This window comes from Perognathus longimembris, chromosome 19 (genome assembly GCF_023159225.1).
Source record: "Perognathus longimembris pacificus isolate PPM17 chromosome 19, ASM2315922v1, whole genome shotgun sequence".
NCBI classification, from domain to species: domain Eukaryota; kingdom Metazoa; phylum Chordata; class Mammalia; order Rodentia; family Heteromyidae; genus Perognathus; species Perognathus longimembris.
In genome coordinates, this window is record NC_063179.1 from 5204941 (window position 1) to 5220980 (window position 16040).

General features: G+C 46.6%; 1 protein-coding gene across 2 annotated transcripts in view; it reads left to right on the forward strand.

Annotated features, from left to right (window-relative positions):
* The window catches only part of Marchf6 (membrane associated ring-CH-type finger 6), a 58080-nt gene extending 46318 nt beyond the window's left edge, over nt 1-11762 (forward strand). The window contains exons 23-26 of one of the 2 annotated variants that reach the window (XM_048368038.1): nt 398-487; nt 1965-2097; nt 4800-4935; nt 8320-11762. In XM_048368038.1, coding sequence (XP_048223995.1) covers nt 398-487; nt 1965-2097; nt 4800-4935; nt 8320-8410 — 450 coding nt within the window. In that variant the 3' untranslated portion in view covers nt 8411-11762. Of the gene's footprint in view, nt 1-397; nt 508-1532; nt 1555-1964; nt 2098-4799; nt 4936-8319 lie in introns of those variants that run through there. The other variant, XM_048368040.1, reaches the window with a different exon arrangement.
* Nucleotides 11763-16040: the final 4278 nt, after the last annotated feature.

Consider the following 16040-nt stretch of genomic DNA (forward strand, 5'->3'; position numbering starts at 1 on the left):
TCTGGGGATAAAGGGGAAGTAGTTAGGTAGTGAGTAGGAGTGGCTCATTAGGTATGGGTGGATCTGGGGGCTAGTGGGAGGAGCTGAGGACCTGAGGCTAGGGAAATGCTAACTAGGGGCAGTGCACAGGCTCTCAGTTCAGGCCCCAAAACTGACTAAAAAAGGGGAGGAGGTGGTACACTAAGAAAGGTTGAAGAAATAAAACTAGAGTTGATTTACTAATAGACTTTCTCTACTTATTTGTGTCCAGACCTTTTCTAATTACTGTGGGGAAATGTAGATTTATGTATTGATCTTCTGTAAGATGGTTACCAGAAGTACAATAGTTGTAAGAGAGTCCGCTCTGCGGAGTTGATGTGAAAGCACATAAAGATGAGAATGTTGTTTGTTACCCTAGGACTGGGCACTGGGAGTCCTGCATGCCAAAATCATCGCAGCGATCACATTGATGGGTCCGCAGTGGTGGCTAAAAACTGTAATTGAACAGGTAAGCACGGAGTTTTCAGAGAAACACACATTGTTCGTGATTGTTTGGCTAGTAGGATTTTTAGTTTTCATGTGTCTACTTGTATGAGTTTTATTTTTAAAATTTTATATTTGGTGATACACAGAGGACTTACAGTTGTGTAAGTCAGGTAAAGAGTACATTTCCTTTTAACCAATGTCACCCCTTCCTTCATTCTCTCCCAGTTTTAATTCTTCTCCTGACTCCTCCTTTGATGAGTTTTCTCTATCTTCGATTATTTTTCTTTCTTTTCTTTTCTCTTCTTTTTGGTCAGTTGTGGGGCTTGAACTAGGCCTGGGCACCACCCTTGAGTTTTGCGCAAGGCTAGCACTCTGCCGCTTTGAGGCACAGCTCTTCTTTAGGTTTCCTGGTGGTTAATTGGAGATAAGAGACTCATGATTTTCTTGCCCAGGTTGTATTGTTGTGTTCAGTCACTTAGACTTAACTGAAATGCCAGGCATAGTGGCTCAAGCCTGTAGTCCTAGCTGTTTGGAAGCAAAGACCAGACAGAGATGGTGGTTCAAGGTAGCTCTAGAAAAAAAGTAGTTTAAGAGACTCCATCTCAACTAATAGCTGGGCATGGTGGTGCAGGCCTGTTATCCCTACCGGACTAGGAAAACCTAAGTAGGAGAATTATAGCCCAAGCTAACCCAGGCGTAAAGAAGACCCTACTAAAAAAATAACCAGTGAAAAAGGACTGGAGGGGGCTGGGGATATGGCCTAGTGGCAAGAGTGCCTGCCTCGGATACACGAGGCCCTAGGTTCGATTCCCCAGCACCACATATACAGAAAAACGGCCAGAAGCGGCGCTGTGGCTCAAGTGGCAGAGTGCTAGCCTTGAGCGGGAAGAAGCCAGGGACAGTGCTCAGGCCCTGAGTCCAAGCCCCAGGACTGGCCAAAAAAAAAAAAAAAAAAAAGAAAAAGGACTGGAGGATTGGCTCAAATGGTATGAGTATCTGCCTAGGAAAAAGGCGCTGAGTTCACTCCCCAGGAGTACCAAAAAAGAAAGACAATATAAAGTATTAGTGAATTAATAATTTTCTTTAAAAACAAAATAAAACAATTTGGGTATCATACCAGCTTAAGTTTTATTGGATGTTGTACTTTTTGCCCTGAACTGTGGTCCCCTACCTGTTTTGTTGTTGTTTTTCCCCCCATGTAATTGGTATTAGAGGCATAATCCCACTTGTGGCTTATTTGTTGAAATAAGATCTGGCTAAAGTTAGCTCAGGCTAGCCTCAATCCTCCCAATCTCCACTTCCCTGGGATAACAGATACATGCACCTCTGAAGGCTTAAGTTTGGGCCTTAGAATTTGCCTTGATTTAGGAAAAATAACCAGTTTGAATCCTTTCAGGTTGATTTAGTTCTTTGTGGCTGTGATTCAGTAGATTGCTATATTAACCTAAGGATTTGTCTTGTGTCTTTGTTTTAATCTTTTGTTCTCTTCACTGTTTCAGGTCTATGCAAATGGCATCCGGAACATTGACCTTCACTATATCATTCGTAAATTGGCAGCTCCAGTGATCTCTGTGCTCTTGCTTTCCCTCTGTGTACCTTATGTCATCGCTTCTGGCATTGTCCCTCTACTAGGTAGGTAATACTGCTTGCAAATCTTTGAAAGAGAGCTTTTATTGGCATCATGACATTCTTGTCACTCAGCAAAACAATGGCTGTTTGATTCCAGATACCTTATTTTTTGTTAATAAACACCAGAAACGAGTACCTTTAAAATAACTTCCTTTCTTACATTTGACCACACAGGATAAGATTAGAAGGATCTTAAAGCTCTTTGGTACAATTTTTGCTCTAGATAGGTGAGAAAGTAATGACATTTATAGGTAGAATCCGATTTCCTTCACATTTTCTCCTTACTAGTTCAGTAGTCACGTAAACTTAAGTGAAATATTGTTAGGTTTAATTTTTAAAATATGTCGGCAAAAGGGAACACCAAAGAGCAGAGACTAATTTGGTTCTCTTTCTTATTCATTGGCCCTGAAGAATCTTCAAAGAACATTAAACCTAGCATATATCCAAAATCGCTTCATAGATGATTTTCTTTTCCCGATTTCTCTCTCTTAAGAACTACATTATTGTCCAACAAATTGCCCAAGGGAGAAACCTTGAAGATTGCCATGTCACTTCCTGCTGTTAGGAGTCCCACTGCTCTGACCTCTGGCACCTTTGTCCTGGCTTTTCTCTCACCTTAAGGTGAACAGCCTCTGGTCTCCACTTCCAGCCTTTGAACTTACCCCATTAACTTACTGATCACATTGTGGCCTTAATGGCCTTTCAGACAAACTACTCTCATTATATTTTTTTTGGTGAAAAGTTTTTCATTTGTTCCTCTGTAGCCTATAAAATTCAATCTAGCTCATTAGCATAGATTGTGGCCCCCCTCTTGCTTTAACCTTGGCTCCAGTTATACCTAACTATATCTCACTCTGTTGCACTCTGACTTTCAGTTAAACACACACCAAATGACATCTACTCCAACATGCTTCTCCCTACATCACTCTTCCTTACATTTGTCTTTCGTTTTTTCTGCCTTTTATTTTTGTCAGTTGTGGGGATTGGCCACCACTGTTCCTGAGCTCTTTTACTCAAGGCTACCACTCTGCCATCTTGAGCCACAGCTCTACTTCCAGTTTTTTGGTGGTTAGTTGGATAAGTCTCATGTACTTTCCTGCCAGAGTAACCTTGAACCTCAATCCTCAGATCTCAGAGGTGTGAGCCACCCAAAAAATGTCTTTTCTCTCTCATTTAACCACATGACAGACTTAGCAAGCTTTACTGTGGCATGGATATAATTATGTACATTTTCCAGGTAAAGAAATAGACCTTTAACTACCCTATAAAAGTCTTTAGGGTCACCATTGGTATAACTTCCAACAACCCCCTTCTTTGTCAGCAAATAGACACTGGCTAGGTAGCAAGCTTTAGGCACCTTTGTAATAAGCAAAACCTGGCATTTGTCCTTGGGTCTGCTGCAGAGCAGGGGACTACAGTGAACAAGTGACATTGTTTTCTGGTCTTTGTGAATCAAAACATCAGATTTTCATTGCATTTGAATTGTCACTATCAAGTGATATGTGCATCCTATTAAAATATACTGCATAGTTGCTTATTACTTACTTGACAGACCACTTTATTAAAAGTAATCTTTTAGACTCATTGGAAAAGACATTTTAAATAAAGGTAGATTATTTTCTAGTTTACTGTTACAGCTGTAGTAGGAATGAGCTACTTTTTTATACTCTGCTCATTAATGTATAGTGTATTTTGCACATTGATGGTATATAGAGTTAAGAATTACTTTTTAGGCTTCCAAACCTAAACTTTTTCATTTTTGCACTTTAGAAATTTCATTGTGAGGGCTGGGAATATGGCCTAGTGGCAAGAGTACTTGCCTCGTATACATGAGGCCCTGGGTTCGATTCCTCAACACCACATATACAGAAAATGGCCAGAAGGGGCGCTGTGGCTCAAGTGGCAGAGTGCTAGCCTTGAGCAAAAAAGAAGCCAGGGACAGTGCTCAGGCCCTGAGTTCACGGCCTAGGACTGGCCAAAAAAAAAGAAAAAAAGAAATTTCATTGTGAGCTCTGTTGGAAAAAGAGTAGTAAATGTGTTTTTTGGCTCTCAAGTGTTTTACAGAAGCACTCAAAGGTCAGGTTCAGCCAGGCACTGGTGGCTCAGGCATGTAATCCTAGCCACTCGGGAGGTGAGACCTGAGGATCAAGGTTCAAAGCCAGCCTGGGCAGGAAAAGCCTTGAGATTCTTATCTCCAATTAAGCACCGGAAAACTGAAAGTGGCACCGTGGCTCCAAATTATAGAGTGCTAGCCTTGAGCAAAAGAGCTCAGGGACAGCGCCCAGGCCCCAATTTCAAGCCCCACGGTGGTGACCCCCCTTCCCCCCCCCGCCAAGGGCCAGGTTCAAAGTGATGGAGCTTCTTGTTGAAATTCTCTCTCTCTCTTTCTCTTTGTACTGGTTCTGCAGCTTGAACTCAAGGCTGTGGTGATACCTGAGCCAATTTTTTTTCTCAAGGCTAATGCTTTAGCCACACAGCTCCACTTCTGGCTTTTTGGTGATTAATTGGAGATAATAGTCTCACAGACTTTCCTGCCCTGGCTGGCTTTGAAACTGTAACCCTCAGGTCTCAGCCTCCTGAGCAGCTAGGATTACAAGCATGAGCCACCGGTGCTGGGCAGCGATTATTGGACCCTTGAGAATCACGACGCATATTCATACCATGTCAGCATAATATTTACAATCTTCCTTTCCTTGTTTTTCCAGGGGTTACTGCGGAAATGCAAAACTTAGTCCACCGGCGGATTTACCCATTTTTACTCATGGTTGTGGTACTGATGGGAATCCTGTCCTTCCAGGTCCGCCAATTTAAGCGCCTTTATGAACATATTAAAAATGACAAGTAAGTCTCGAATTCATTTTGCCACTCTTGTGTGGGTATTACCTCTCACTTCTTGTGTCTGTGTTTAGCGTGGTAGGTGGGCATGAGAGGGTCTGGAGATGGGTCGAGGCAGCGCGTAGGACTCAGTAACAGGTGGGCAAGCGCTCCGAATGGCTCAAGCGGCAGAGCCAGGAAGCTCTCTCTGTTTAGCTGGCTTGGGGAGGAAGATTGAGGGACTGCCCATTCACTTCTCAGCCTGATTTTGGTTGTTTTAGACTGACAACATATAATGTTATTTTAGGTAAAAACTAGATGTTACCATTAGCAACTACCAGGTTCCTCGATTGCACAGAAAGGCGCTAAAGTGGCTGCAAACGCCCGTGGGTACTGTGTTGGGAAAATCATTGAAAACTCTGCCGCCTGCTCTCAGGAGCCACGCCCTGCCTGCTTGCTTCCTTCACACCTGTGTCCTGGCTGGCATCGGCCCCTCTCACCCTTCAGTAGTGATACCCTTCTAGCGCCCACATTTCCCACTCTTGATTTCCAGCTCTTTCCTGAAGCTCAGAGCATGCTTTTCTTTGGCATCTAATACCATTGTGTCTGCTGTTGAGCTTGCCTTTGGTGTGCGGGTGAGTGGAGAGAGGGGGGATGTCTTCAGTCTCCTTTCTCTACTATTAAATTAATTTGCTCTTGGGCAAATTAGCATGACGGTCCTCTATGTGCTTTCCATTTCTTTCCTTTTTTCTCTCCACAATGCTGTCCACACGCGTGACATAACTCGCTATGTTTGATGAATTCATTTGTGTCAGCTATGTGTAGTGAGTCAGATATTGTCGTCAAAAAACATTTACAAAACCCCTGTGGTCTTTTTGTTGTTTTCATTTGTGTGTATTTTATTTTTTTGCCAGTCCTGGGGCTTGAACTTGGCCGGAGCACTCACTGTCCATGAGCTGCTTTTTGTTCAAGGCTAGCACTTCTGCCACTTGAGCCATATCACCACTTCCGCTTTTTCTTTTTATGTGGTGCTAAGGAATCGAACCCAGGCCTTTGTGCATGCTAGGCAAGCGCTCTTATCACTAAGCCACATTCCGAGCCCCTCATTTATCCTTTTAAAGCCGTTAGGTCTGCAGACAGGTGTTACACTGTGTTTCTGTCAGTCTCACCTCCCATGCCACTCTCTCTGCCCCATCCTTCCTCTCAGAAAAAGTTCCCAACCCCAGAAAATGTTCACTTTTCATAGTTACAAATAACATTTTAAAAATAATAGTCAACTTCCTTCGTCCTCTTACCAACCCAACCCTCTGTCACTTGGATCTACCCATCAAGTCTCTCCCCGTCCTCCTCCTGATCAGCAACCTTTATTGAGTCTGTGGTGGTGCATTTTTATTTGCAGTATTACAGTCATTTGCCCTCTTAGTCCATTCTCCTAAGTAGTACCTTAGTTTGCTTCATACTCTGTTTATCATATTAATAATGCGTGGATATATAGAGACATATGCATGTCTTTTAGGTGAAGTTTCCACACATGAGCAGCAACATAGGATTTTTTTTTTTTTAGAGTTTTAGTTGTTTGGCTCAATATGATGTCCTCTAATTGCATCAGTTTTCCTTAGATGACATGATTTCATTTTTCCTTATGGCTGTGTAATGAAGCAGCGAGTGTTTCCTGTTTGAAACGGGTTCATTGGAGGATAGTGGGATTGGATGGTAAACCTGAATAGAACAAGACAGAGAGGGATTAAGCCCCAGGTCACACAGAAAGACGCAGGGGCTTCGTGTGCTTCCGTAGAAGGTGAAATAGGACACTGGAGGCCTCTGGGTGCTGACCGAGGGTGTCCGGGCACAAGGCCTGCCAGAGAAGCTGGGCTGCGCCTGCATCCGCTCCTTGAGATGGGTGCTGCCGTCCCCTTGCCGGGTGATAACCCGCGGCTCCTAGGCGCTGTGCACAGGTGTGCTGAGCCCGCCCCGCCCCCCGCCCCCCGCCTCCACGTGCTGCACTCTCACATGGGCGCCATTCAGCCCGGTCCCCTGCCATCCCCCGGGGGGCCAGCCAGCACCCCGGCCATCTGCTTACATCCCCCCGCCCCGGTCGGGGGCCTGTCCATCTCCTTGTGGATGCCCAGCCGCATCAGCACCATCATCCCAGTCAGCAACTCCCGCCTTCCTCTCCCAGCCCCACCCCTTTCGCGACCTCGCCTAGCTCGTGTTGATGAACCGTCACCTCCTGCCTCTCACCGTCCTTGATGCCCTGAGATCTGCCCTTGATTTCTCCTTTTCTCCACAACCAGTTTGTGTCTTACTTTTTTTCACTACCTATCCTACTGATAACCCTGTCCATTTTCTCCACATTTAATGTGGGTTTATAAAATATGAATCCTAGCCAGGAAAGTCTTGAGACTCTTACCTCAGTTTACCACCAAAAGCAGGAAGTGGAGCTCTGTGGCTCAAGTGTGGAGTGTTAGCCTTAAGCCTAAAAGCTCAGGCCTTGAATTTAAGCCCCGTATCAGTGTGTACATGCGTGCGCGCACACACACACTAAATAAACCAGAGTGGTGGTGGGGTAATGCCTGTGGCACACTTAAATTCCATTTACTCAGAAGGCAGAGCAGGAGGACCTTAAATTTGAGGCCAACTCTAGAAAGCTAGTGATTCCCTACCTTAAAAACCAAATGAAAGGTCAGGTGCAGATGGCTCATTCCTGTAATCCTAGCAACTCAGAAGGCTGAGATCTGAGGATTGCTGTTCAGTCAACCCAGGCAGGAAAATTCATGAGACTCATCTCCAATAAACCACCAGAAAACTGGAAGTGGAGCTGTGGCTCAAAGTGGTAGAGCTCTAGCCTTGAGCAAAAGAGCTCAGGGGCAGTGCCCACTCCCTGAGTTCAAGCCCTACAACCAACAATAAAGAAGACAAAGAAAAGGCTAGATGTATGGCTTATGGCTGTAATCTCAGCTACTTAGGGAGCTGAGATGAAAAGAACCCTGGTTTAAGGCCAGCTAGGGCAAAGCCTACTTATGATCCTAACAAAGAAAAAGCCGAGAGCTGTCTGTGTGCATGTGCCTATCATCTCAGCCGGGAAGCAGAAGAAATAAGCTGGCAGCCGGGGGGCGGGGTGGGCATGACAGCATCAGCAGCAAAAACACTAGACTCTTATTTGAGAAATAATGGAGAAGGACAGAAGGACTGGAGGTGTGGCTCCAATGGTAGAGTACTTACCTAGTCATCACAAGACCCTTACTCAGTACTGCAAAAAAAAATAAAATGGTGTGGGTGCTGGGGACAGAGCATAGTTCAAGTGCAGAGCCAGCTCATTATGCAGAAAAGCCAAGCTCATTGGCCGCCCTTTGGAACACTGTTCTGTAGTAAAGGCCTCCATGAGGTGACCTCGCTGTTTTTATCACCTAGATACCTTGTTGGGCAACGCCTGGTGAACTATGAACGGAAATCTGGCAAGCAAGGCACGTCCGCACCACCTCCACAGTCATCCCAAGAATAAAGTGGTTGTCTCAACTCCTTGACCTTCCCCTTGCCTTTACGTGTCCTTTTTTGTGGACTTCTCACTTTGGAGATTTCCCCCGTGATCTCTCAGCATTGTTTTTAAGTTCCGTGTACTTGACTTACGTCCTCCGCACTCAGAGAGCAGCTGTCAGGCTCCGCTGCTCTCCCTGCACCTGCCGCCATCACTGCTGTCTGAGATCTGTATATGTGTAAATAGAAGCTCCCCGATGCCCCGAAACCTTGGATTAAACAGAATGTGCATTGTACATCTTTAAACAAAATGTATATTAATTTATTAAATCTGGTTGTCACTTTATTTTGGACCTGCTGTGATCTCGACAGGAAATGTGCCACAGAGCAGTTTGTGCACAGGCGAGACTTGCCACTGGCGCCCTGGAGCGGTGGGTGGTGGTGTAGCAATCCCAGGTGAACTGTCCATTGTTCTTTCTCCACTGTCCAGACCTTACCGAGGACCTAGATGGAAGCGAGCAGAGCTCTGCCGTGGGGAGTGAGTGTCTGTGGTGAGCAAACGTGAACCTTGTGCTTCACTGGCAGTCGTTTGGGGGAAATTCTTTTGTATAACACCAAAGCTGTTGTACATTTTCTACTGCCTGATTTTTTTTCATGTGTCTGTGTTTGTAATATTGTATAGTATCTTGTGCTAGGTGAAGAAATTGTTTTACATTTTGATAATTTAATATTCCTAATGATCGGCATTGGGAGTTGGGTTTTGTGCTTGTTAGGGGCATGTCTATAACGTAGGAAGATAAAAAGTACAAGTGGAGATTTCCATTAGTTTCCCTCCTCCTTCCATGCAGCTCTCCTTCTTTTGTTGTTAGCAGCCACCGAAACAGGCAGGCGTGCACGATCGTAAATCTCAAGCGTGACAGGGCCAGTCACGCCACTCCTGGCCGGATGGGGCAGTGCTTGGATTCCTAGGAAGTACTGATCCTGGCTGTGGTCTTGATAGAACTAGAGAAGTCAGGCTGGAGCCCTGCCCTGCTGCTTAGTGAAGTAGTGGGAGGGCAAATAGGAGAGGACGTTTCTCTTGTATTTGCACCAGTGATCCCAAAGTTTCCACAGCTTTTTGTTTACAGAATAAAACCGCAAATAAAAACCAACTCTGTTTTATTTCCCCAGAAGGAAGTTGGCTGAGCTGGCCTTTTAACATAGGAATGTATTCATTGAGACTGTGCTATACAATCTCAAGAGGGCTGAGTGCTAAAATCTGGTTTGAAGAGTAGAGGACTGGAATGCTTAGCACATGATCTAAGTATTCAGTGATATAATGAAGGAAAGGATAGTGTTGGTTTGTGAGTGACACTGTGGCTCTTCAGGAACTATAAATGGATTTCCATATAGTATTACAGGCTAAAAATGAGGGAAACGTGGGGTTTTTAAAAAATGATTTTTCCCTAAGCAATAAGCAAATGCTTTAAAATATGTTTTGAACATCAGTATATAAGAAAATGGTTGACATAGGAGTCAGTGTTACTTAACACCATGTCACTTTTTAGTGGCCTTTGTCTTGTATTGGGAATGAGGTCTTTGCTAGCCAGCCCTGCCTTCATTCAGAAATGTCGTCCCCTGCAGACGATTAGCAGCGTTTTAGATGTGATGCCTGGTGGTGTATGTCCATATAAGCTGATCTCTTTGAAAATCAGTGATTTGGGCAGGTGGCTTAATTTCGCTTTTTGAATGGAATTTTAAAGGATTTCTCTAAGTCTTGATAAAAAGTTGGTAGAATGCATTAACAGAGCTCTAGGCAGATCCCACAAGTTAAAAGTTGTTTGTGCTGTGACATTTTAAGTGAATCCTTACCAGACATTGCGTTTTCCATTGGCAGATAGCTCTGTGTTGTCTTAGTGAAGAATGCCCCGAGGCGTCGTGTGCCGTCCTGCTGTTTTCAGAAAGATGGCTCCTCTGGTGAGGAGGAAAGCACGCCTGCCCACCACCCGGCAGTCCTGAGTGTTCAGACGCCACCGTTGAGAAGGGGCTCGTGCTGCCCTTCTCCACACAGGACGAGCAGCCGTGGCAGGGTCACCCCACTTTTCCATTAGGCTAACCCGTCTGCAGGAGGCTTATCGACTAGAAAAGACGACTTCTTTGCTTTCTGTTTACTGTGTAGAAACTCAAGACAAATCAACCTTTAGGGTGGGTTTCAGGTCCAGTTATCAAATGGTCACGGTATGAAGCCTGCAGTTGTTCATTATTAGGAAATTATGTTTGATTTTTAAACTATAAAGTACTAATAGTCGAGACGAAAAGGAGCAAAATGCCAATTGAAGTGTTTGTATAACCTTAGAGCTCCATGTTTTTAGGTTTTGATTTTTATTGTTGCCTATTCTCTGGTGAAACAAAGGAGACATCTCAACTCCACATGTAAAGAAGTTATTTTTATTTCAACACTTAATAGAACTGCTGTTACTGGAATCTTTTTCTTTTCCTCATACAAATAACAGAGAATAACTTTCTCTCCAATGATTTGATCCCAGGTATGTCATTTCTGTATTGGCAAAATACTATTAAAGAATAATTCTTGAATTTAAATTGAATTGATGACTTTGTAAAAACAAAACAAAAACACTGGACATTTCTATACTGTATTATGTTTGTGCACATATACAAACACAAACTAGACTAGTGCCATTATGTTAACGACTGGCACTTAATTTCACAAGCAAGCTACTTTTCATTTTCAGGGTTATCAAGTTGTTTACTGTGATACATTGTTTTTACATTGTAAAATTCAATTAAAGTACCCCTCCAGGATGTTACTCAGTTATTATCAAGAAAGGACAAACCCTAAAGTGTCTTACCACTGGAGTATTATTAAAAAGCCTCATTTGTGGAGATTGCTCTTCTTTGATAAGCTGTCTTGTACCTATCTACTCACTAAGTTTTCCACCTGTCAGTTTTTTCTCCAGCTGTTACTGTTCTATGCCAGTTTTTTAAAAAAACTATCATGAGTAAGGGCTTCTTTTAAATAACCCCCCAATGATACCTTTGGCATTAAAAATAACATGAAGACTATGTCTCTGTATGTAGATAGATATAGAGGTAATGTTTCTATTCCTGTCTTGTTTTGTCTGAGTGCCTTTTTGTAGTCATGAAAGCAATTGAGTATGCTAGACGAAAATGTAATAACTAAGGCGTAGGAATGACTGTGTAGAGTCTCACTAGAACATTTAGTGATTTGGAATGTCAGTTTGCTTTTACATCAAACATCTTAGATACCCAGACCAATTTTATGTGTATATATTTAAAAATGCTCCCTTTTTAATGTGGTCATCTGTTGCCTTCTGAGAGGAGAGAACAAAATTGAATAAAGTGAATGTTAGTTGTAGTTATAGCCGAGTTTTTTTTTAATTGGTTTGCTGTTCAAGATGGTTTTAAAATTACAGAAATGTGAGTCTTGAGTGTCGTTGCGTACACCTGTAGTCTCCGCTCCTGGTGAGGCCCAGGCCAGGAGGATTATGTGACTCCAGAAGTTGGTAGCAAAGCCTGGACCACAAGACCCCCATCTCAAAACAAAATTACAGAGATTATTACATAAAACAACTTGCATATAATTTAGTCCCTCCTTCAATTTTAAGTACAAGTTTTCATACTGTGCAAGCTCACCAGTGGTCAGGGAAGCCACTGTGTCGGGGGCTTAGTGAAGCGTCATGTCCTCATCTGGCTTTTGGTGCACTCAGCCTGTCCTGCAACCGAGTGAGGTTTGTCGTCATCTTCAGGAAACTGGACAGCCAGAGACCCAAGAGGTTCAAGTGAAAGGCCATGAGAAACGACTCAGCAAGGAGCCAGGCAAGGCCCAGCTGCTTCCTTGGTTACTGTTGGATGTATAGGTAACCCCGCCTGTATGCAGCAGTTCCCTGAGACCCACGGTAGAGGCCCCCTTTGCACACTACATTGCCTGATGCCCTTCTGAAATGTCTTTCTTTTCAGACCCATGTTTTCCCACTTCTCCACTTGGCTTAGTAATTCTTAAGGCAAGCTGGAAAAAGATGCTGCTTACCCAGAACCCCTTCGTTTGCCCATCTGTTCTTTGATCCGTTAATCAGATCCTTCTGTGGCTGCCTGTGTCTGATGGAGCAGAAGAGCAGAATTGACCTATATGTGTAGACAAATGGTTTTTGACAGATGCAAAGATCTTGATAAATAATGTGGAGTCATTGGACATTGAGCACAAAATTAAGTTGGTCTATATCATATATGAGACTCAAACACAATGGATTATAGTCCTAACTATTAAACATAACCTCCAGGAGAAAGCAGAGGAATAACTTGGAGTGATTTGCCCTGAGACACCAAAGCACTGTCCATGGACTTGGACCTCCGCACTCATCGCTAGGTGGACGCGTGCACTTGTCCATCTGTAGGCAAGAAGATAGCCTGGTGGATTTCCACACCCAGCACGGAAAAGGCATTCGCTGTTCAGTGAGCTACACGATGAGCCGGGAGGCGGCGCATGGCTGCAGTGCTAGCTACACCAGAGGCTGAGATCTCTGCATTGTGGTTTAGAGCCAGCCTTGGGAAGGAAAGTCTGAGACTTAGCTCCTAGTCAGAGAAAAGGCTGTCCCGTGGTGCCAGCCTCGAGCAAGAGGACCTCAGGGACAGCACCCAGGCCCAGAAAAAGTAAAAGACAAACTTATTTATACAAATCAGAAAATGCAAAGTGGTCTGCAGAAACATAAACACATTAGTGAGTGGGGAGACTTGTAGTACAAAGGGTCAGAGATGGGGTGCTGGTGTGCTGGCTGTTTTGGTTGGTTCGGGTGTCTCCCCAAAGGCTGGTGGAACATTGAGGAACGATGGGAAGGTTGGGCCGGGTTGGGGAGCACACATTGGCCCTCTCCTCTCGTCCTCTCTTGCCCACTCCCCACCTCCCTCCTGTTTGCCATCAGGCGCCCATCTTTGCTCAGCCACTTTTCTTGCTTTACCATAGGCCCCCAGATCAAGGGAGCCGGCGAATCGTGTCGAAACCCCAACCTGTGAGTCAGGCCTTCCTTAGGATGATTGCGGGGTGTATTGTCACAGTGACAAAAGGCTAACATACAGATAACAAGACAAAATTATACACTTCCTAAGCCTACCAATTATTTCAAGTTACATCTCAATTTAGAAAGTATTACTGTTCTTATATGCCCTTTTAAAGGAGGATTTCACAGTTTGGTCTGTGTACCCATCATGGGGCTTGAACTCCGGGCCTGGGCTTTTGTCCCTGGCCGCCTTTTTGCTCGAGGCTAGTGCTCTCCCACTCGAACCACAGCTCTACTTGAGCTTTTCTTTTTTCTTTTTGTAGTTTACTGGAGGTAAGCCTTGGACACAATTCCCTCCGTCCGCTGGTGCCAAACTGTGAGCCTCAGATCTGTGTCCTGAGTAGCCAGGATTACAGGTTTATCGTCATGAGCAGCTCACGGCTTGTTTTTGCACCTCTTGAAGTGCCACTTCTTTGGGTAGTACTGGGATTTGAACCCAGGGCTTCATGCTGGGTGGGCTCCACCAGCCCGTCCTCGCTCACATGTGCCAGATGGGTTTCATTCCTTTGGCTCTTGCTGGAGAAGAGGGAAGCGGCTTGAGGGAACATTCCCAAGGTGACAGCGCACACCCGGGACCTGCCCCGCCACCTGCCGGGTGAACTGAGCACCATGTTCTCCGCGCCGTGCCATCGGGCTGTGCAGGTGGGGTCTGTGCCTGCCCTGGGTGCCCTCCACGGCGGCAGGCCCGTGTGAGACCTGGGGCTCTGCCCCGCACTCCGCCTCCTGGGGCGCACCTGTCCCCCTGCGCGGCCATCCCCATCTGCGACCTGATCCCTTAGAAACGTCACCGAGGCCTTGCGTGAGTTCCCCGTGCCACACAGCTGGACGCTGACGCCCTTCATCATTCCAGCTGCCAGAGCTCTGCGCTCAGTCGAGCCTGTAGTGGTAAAATGTCTGCCGGCTCTCCTGGTGGTGACAGACCCCAGGTCTCAGTGTGGGCCCCACTGCTGCCCCGGTCAGCTCAGCCTCCGGCTAAGACTGCTGACATGCTGATCATCACGCGTGCGCACGCGCACTGCCTGCCTTCCCCCATCTCCCGACAAGTGCAGTTGTGTCTTTGTCCACAGCTTCCAGACATTGCACACTCGTCTAAATCACTGCTTGTCGTTCTTGTACACTAAGTTGGCCGTTTCTAGAGCCACAGCATCTCCTTCGGGAAGGAGTTAGGTGCAAGGATGAAACCTGTGAAGAAGCACACAATGCGGTGTGTTCGGGTGACACCAGTCCTGCCCTGTGAACTCTCCATCACCAAGCCCAAGTCCACAATGGCCTTCAACACCGGGCCACATGACGCACCTTGTTCCCTTCCTCTGACCCATCACTCCAGAGGCTTCCCTTTTCCCTCCCTCCCTCTTCCTGTCCCTCCCCTGGTGTCATTACGGTGACTGGAACTCAAGGCCTCATGCTTTTTTTTTGCTTTTCATAAGACATACAAGTCTGAAATGTCACAATGCAAACGGCTGGTTGGAGGGAAGGAGGGAGTAGCTAGCTGGGGCAGGGAGGTTGACACCAACAGGACCTGGGAAGGCTAATGAAGAGAGTTCAGGATGAAAATGATGGGTGTTTGTGAGACACGCCCCCCCTTAAAAGGCCCCCTTTCAAAGGGAAGGATTAGCAATGGGAGCTGTAGCCCCAAAGTATATTCCCCAAGTAACACCCCCCGACCATGGGAATGAGTTGCTAATATTAAAGATCTGAACATAACACCCCCCACCCCGGGCCCCTGCTCAAGGCTACATTTTTGCTTTTAGGCTTTTTTTTTTTTTTTTTTTTTATAAAGTAACCAATGGCCATGCCGACCCGGCCCACGTTTTGCATCTGTAACTCAAGGCTTAGGTTTTCTGCTCCTGTAAATCTGCTTGCTTTGCACACACACCACCTGCGTGTGATTTTTTTTTTTTTTTTGCCTCCCCAAGGTGACACAGGTGCAGTAAGTGCACGGCTAAATAAAGACTCCTAGCCCATCCGAGTGTTGGTGACTCGGTTGTTGTGGGTTCGAGGGCCCCCCTCCTCCCCCCCCCCGCCCCGGGAAGGGAAGGGAAGGGGTGCGGGGGGGGGGGCGAGCGGCGGAGCGGTCGCGGCCCCTTCAGGGCGGTGCATCCATCCATCCACCCGCAGGAACGCCACCGCGCGGCTGGCTCTGCGCGCCGGATGCACCCTCGTTCCTGGGGCGGGGTGCTGGGGGGGCGCGCTCGGCCCGGCCGGCCCCGAACTCGCGACGCGGAGCTCCGGGTGGCTGGGATTGCCAGTGCGCCATCCCCGCCGGGCTGGCTCGGCGCCTTTCCCGGCCTCCGGAGCAGGGATGGAGGGTCGTTCCCGTGGGCGCCTGCGCGGGCCCAGGGGCGGGGCCCCGGTTGCCGGGTGACCGTGACGTCACCATGGCGCCGCGGACGCCCGCGCGCAGGCGCCTCGGTTGCCTGGAGACCGCGACGCCAACCCCAGCGCCGCCACAGGCCCGCGCGAGCCGTGAGGGGCGAGCGGAGTCGCCGCTGGCTGCAGGGGCGGTTGGAGGAGGAACCGCTGAGTCCCGCCGCCCTCCCCGTCCCGTCCCGGCCCGTCCCGGCCCGTCCCGGCCCGCGGAGAGCC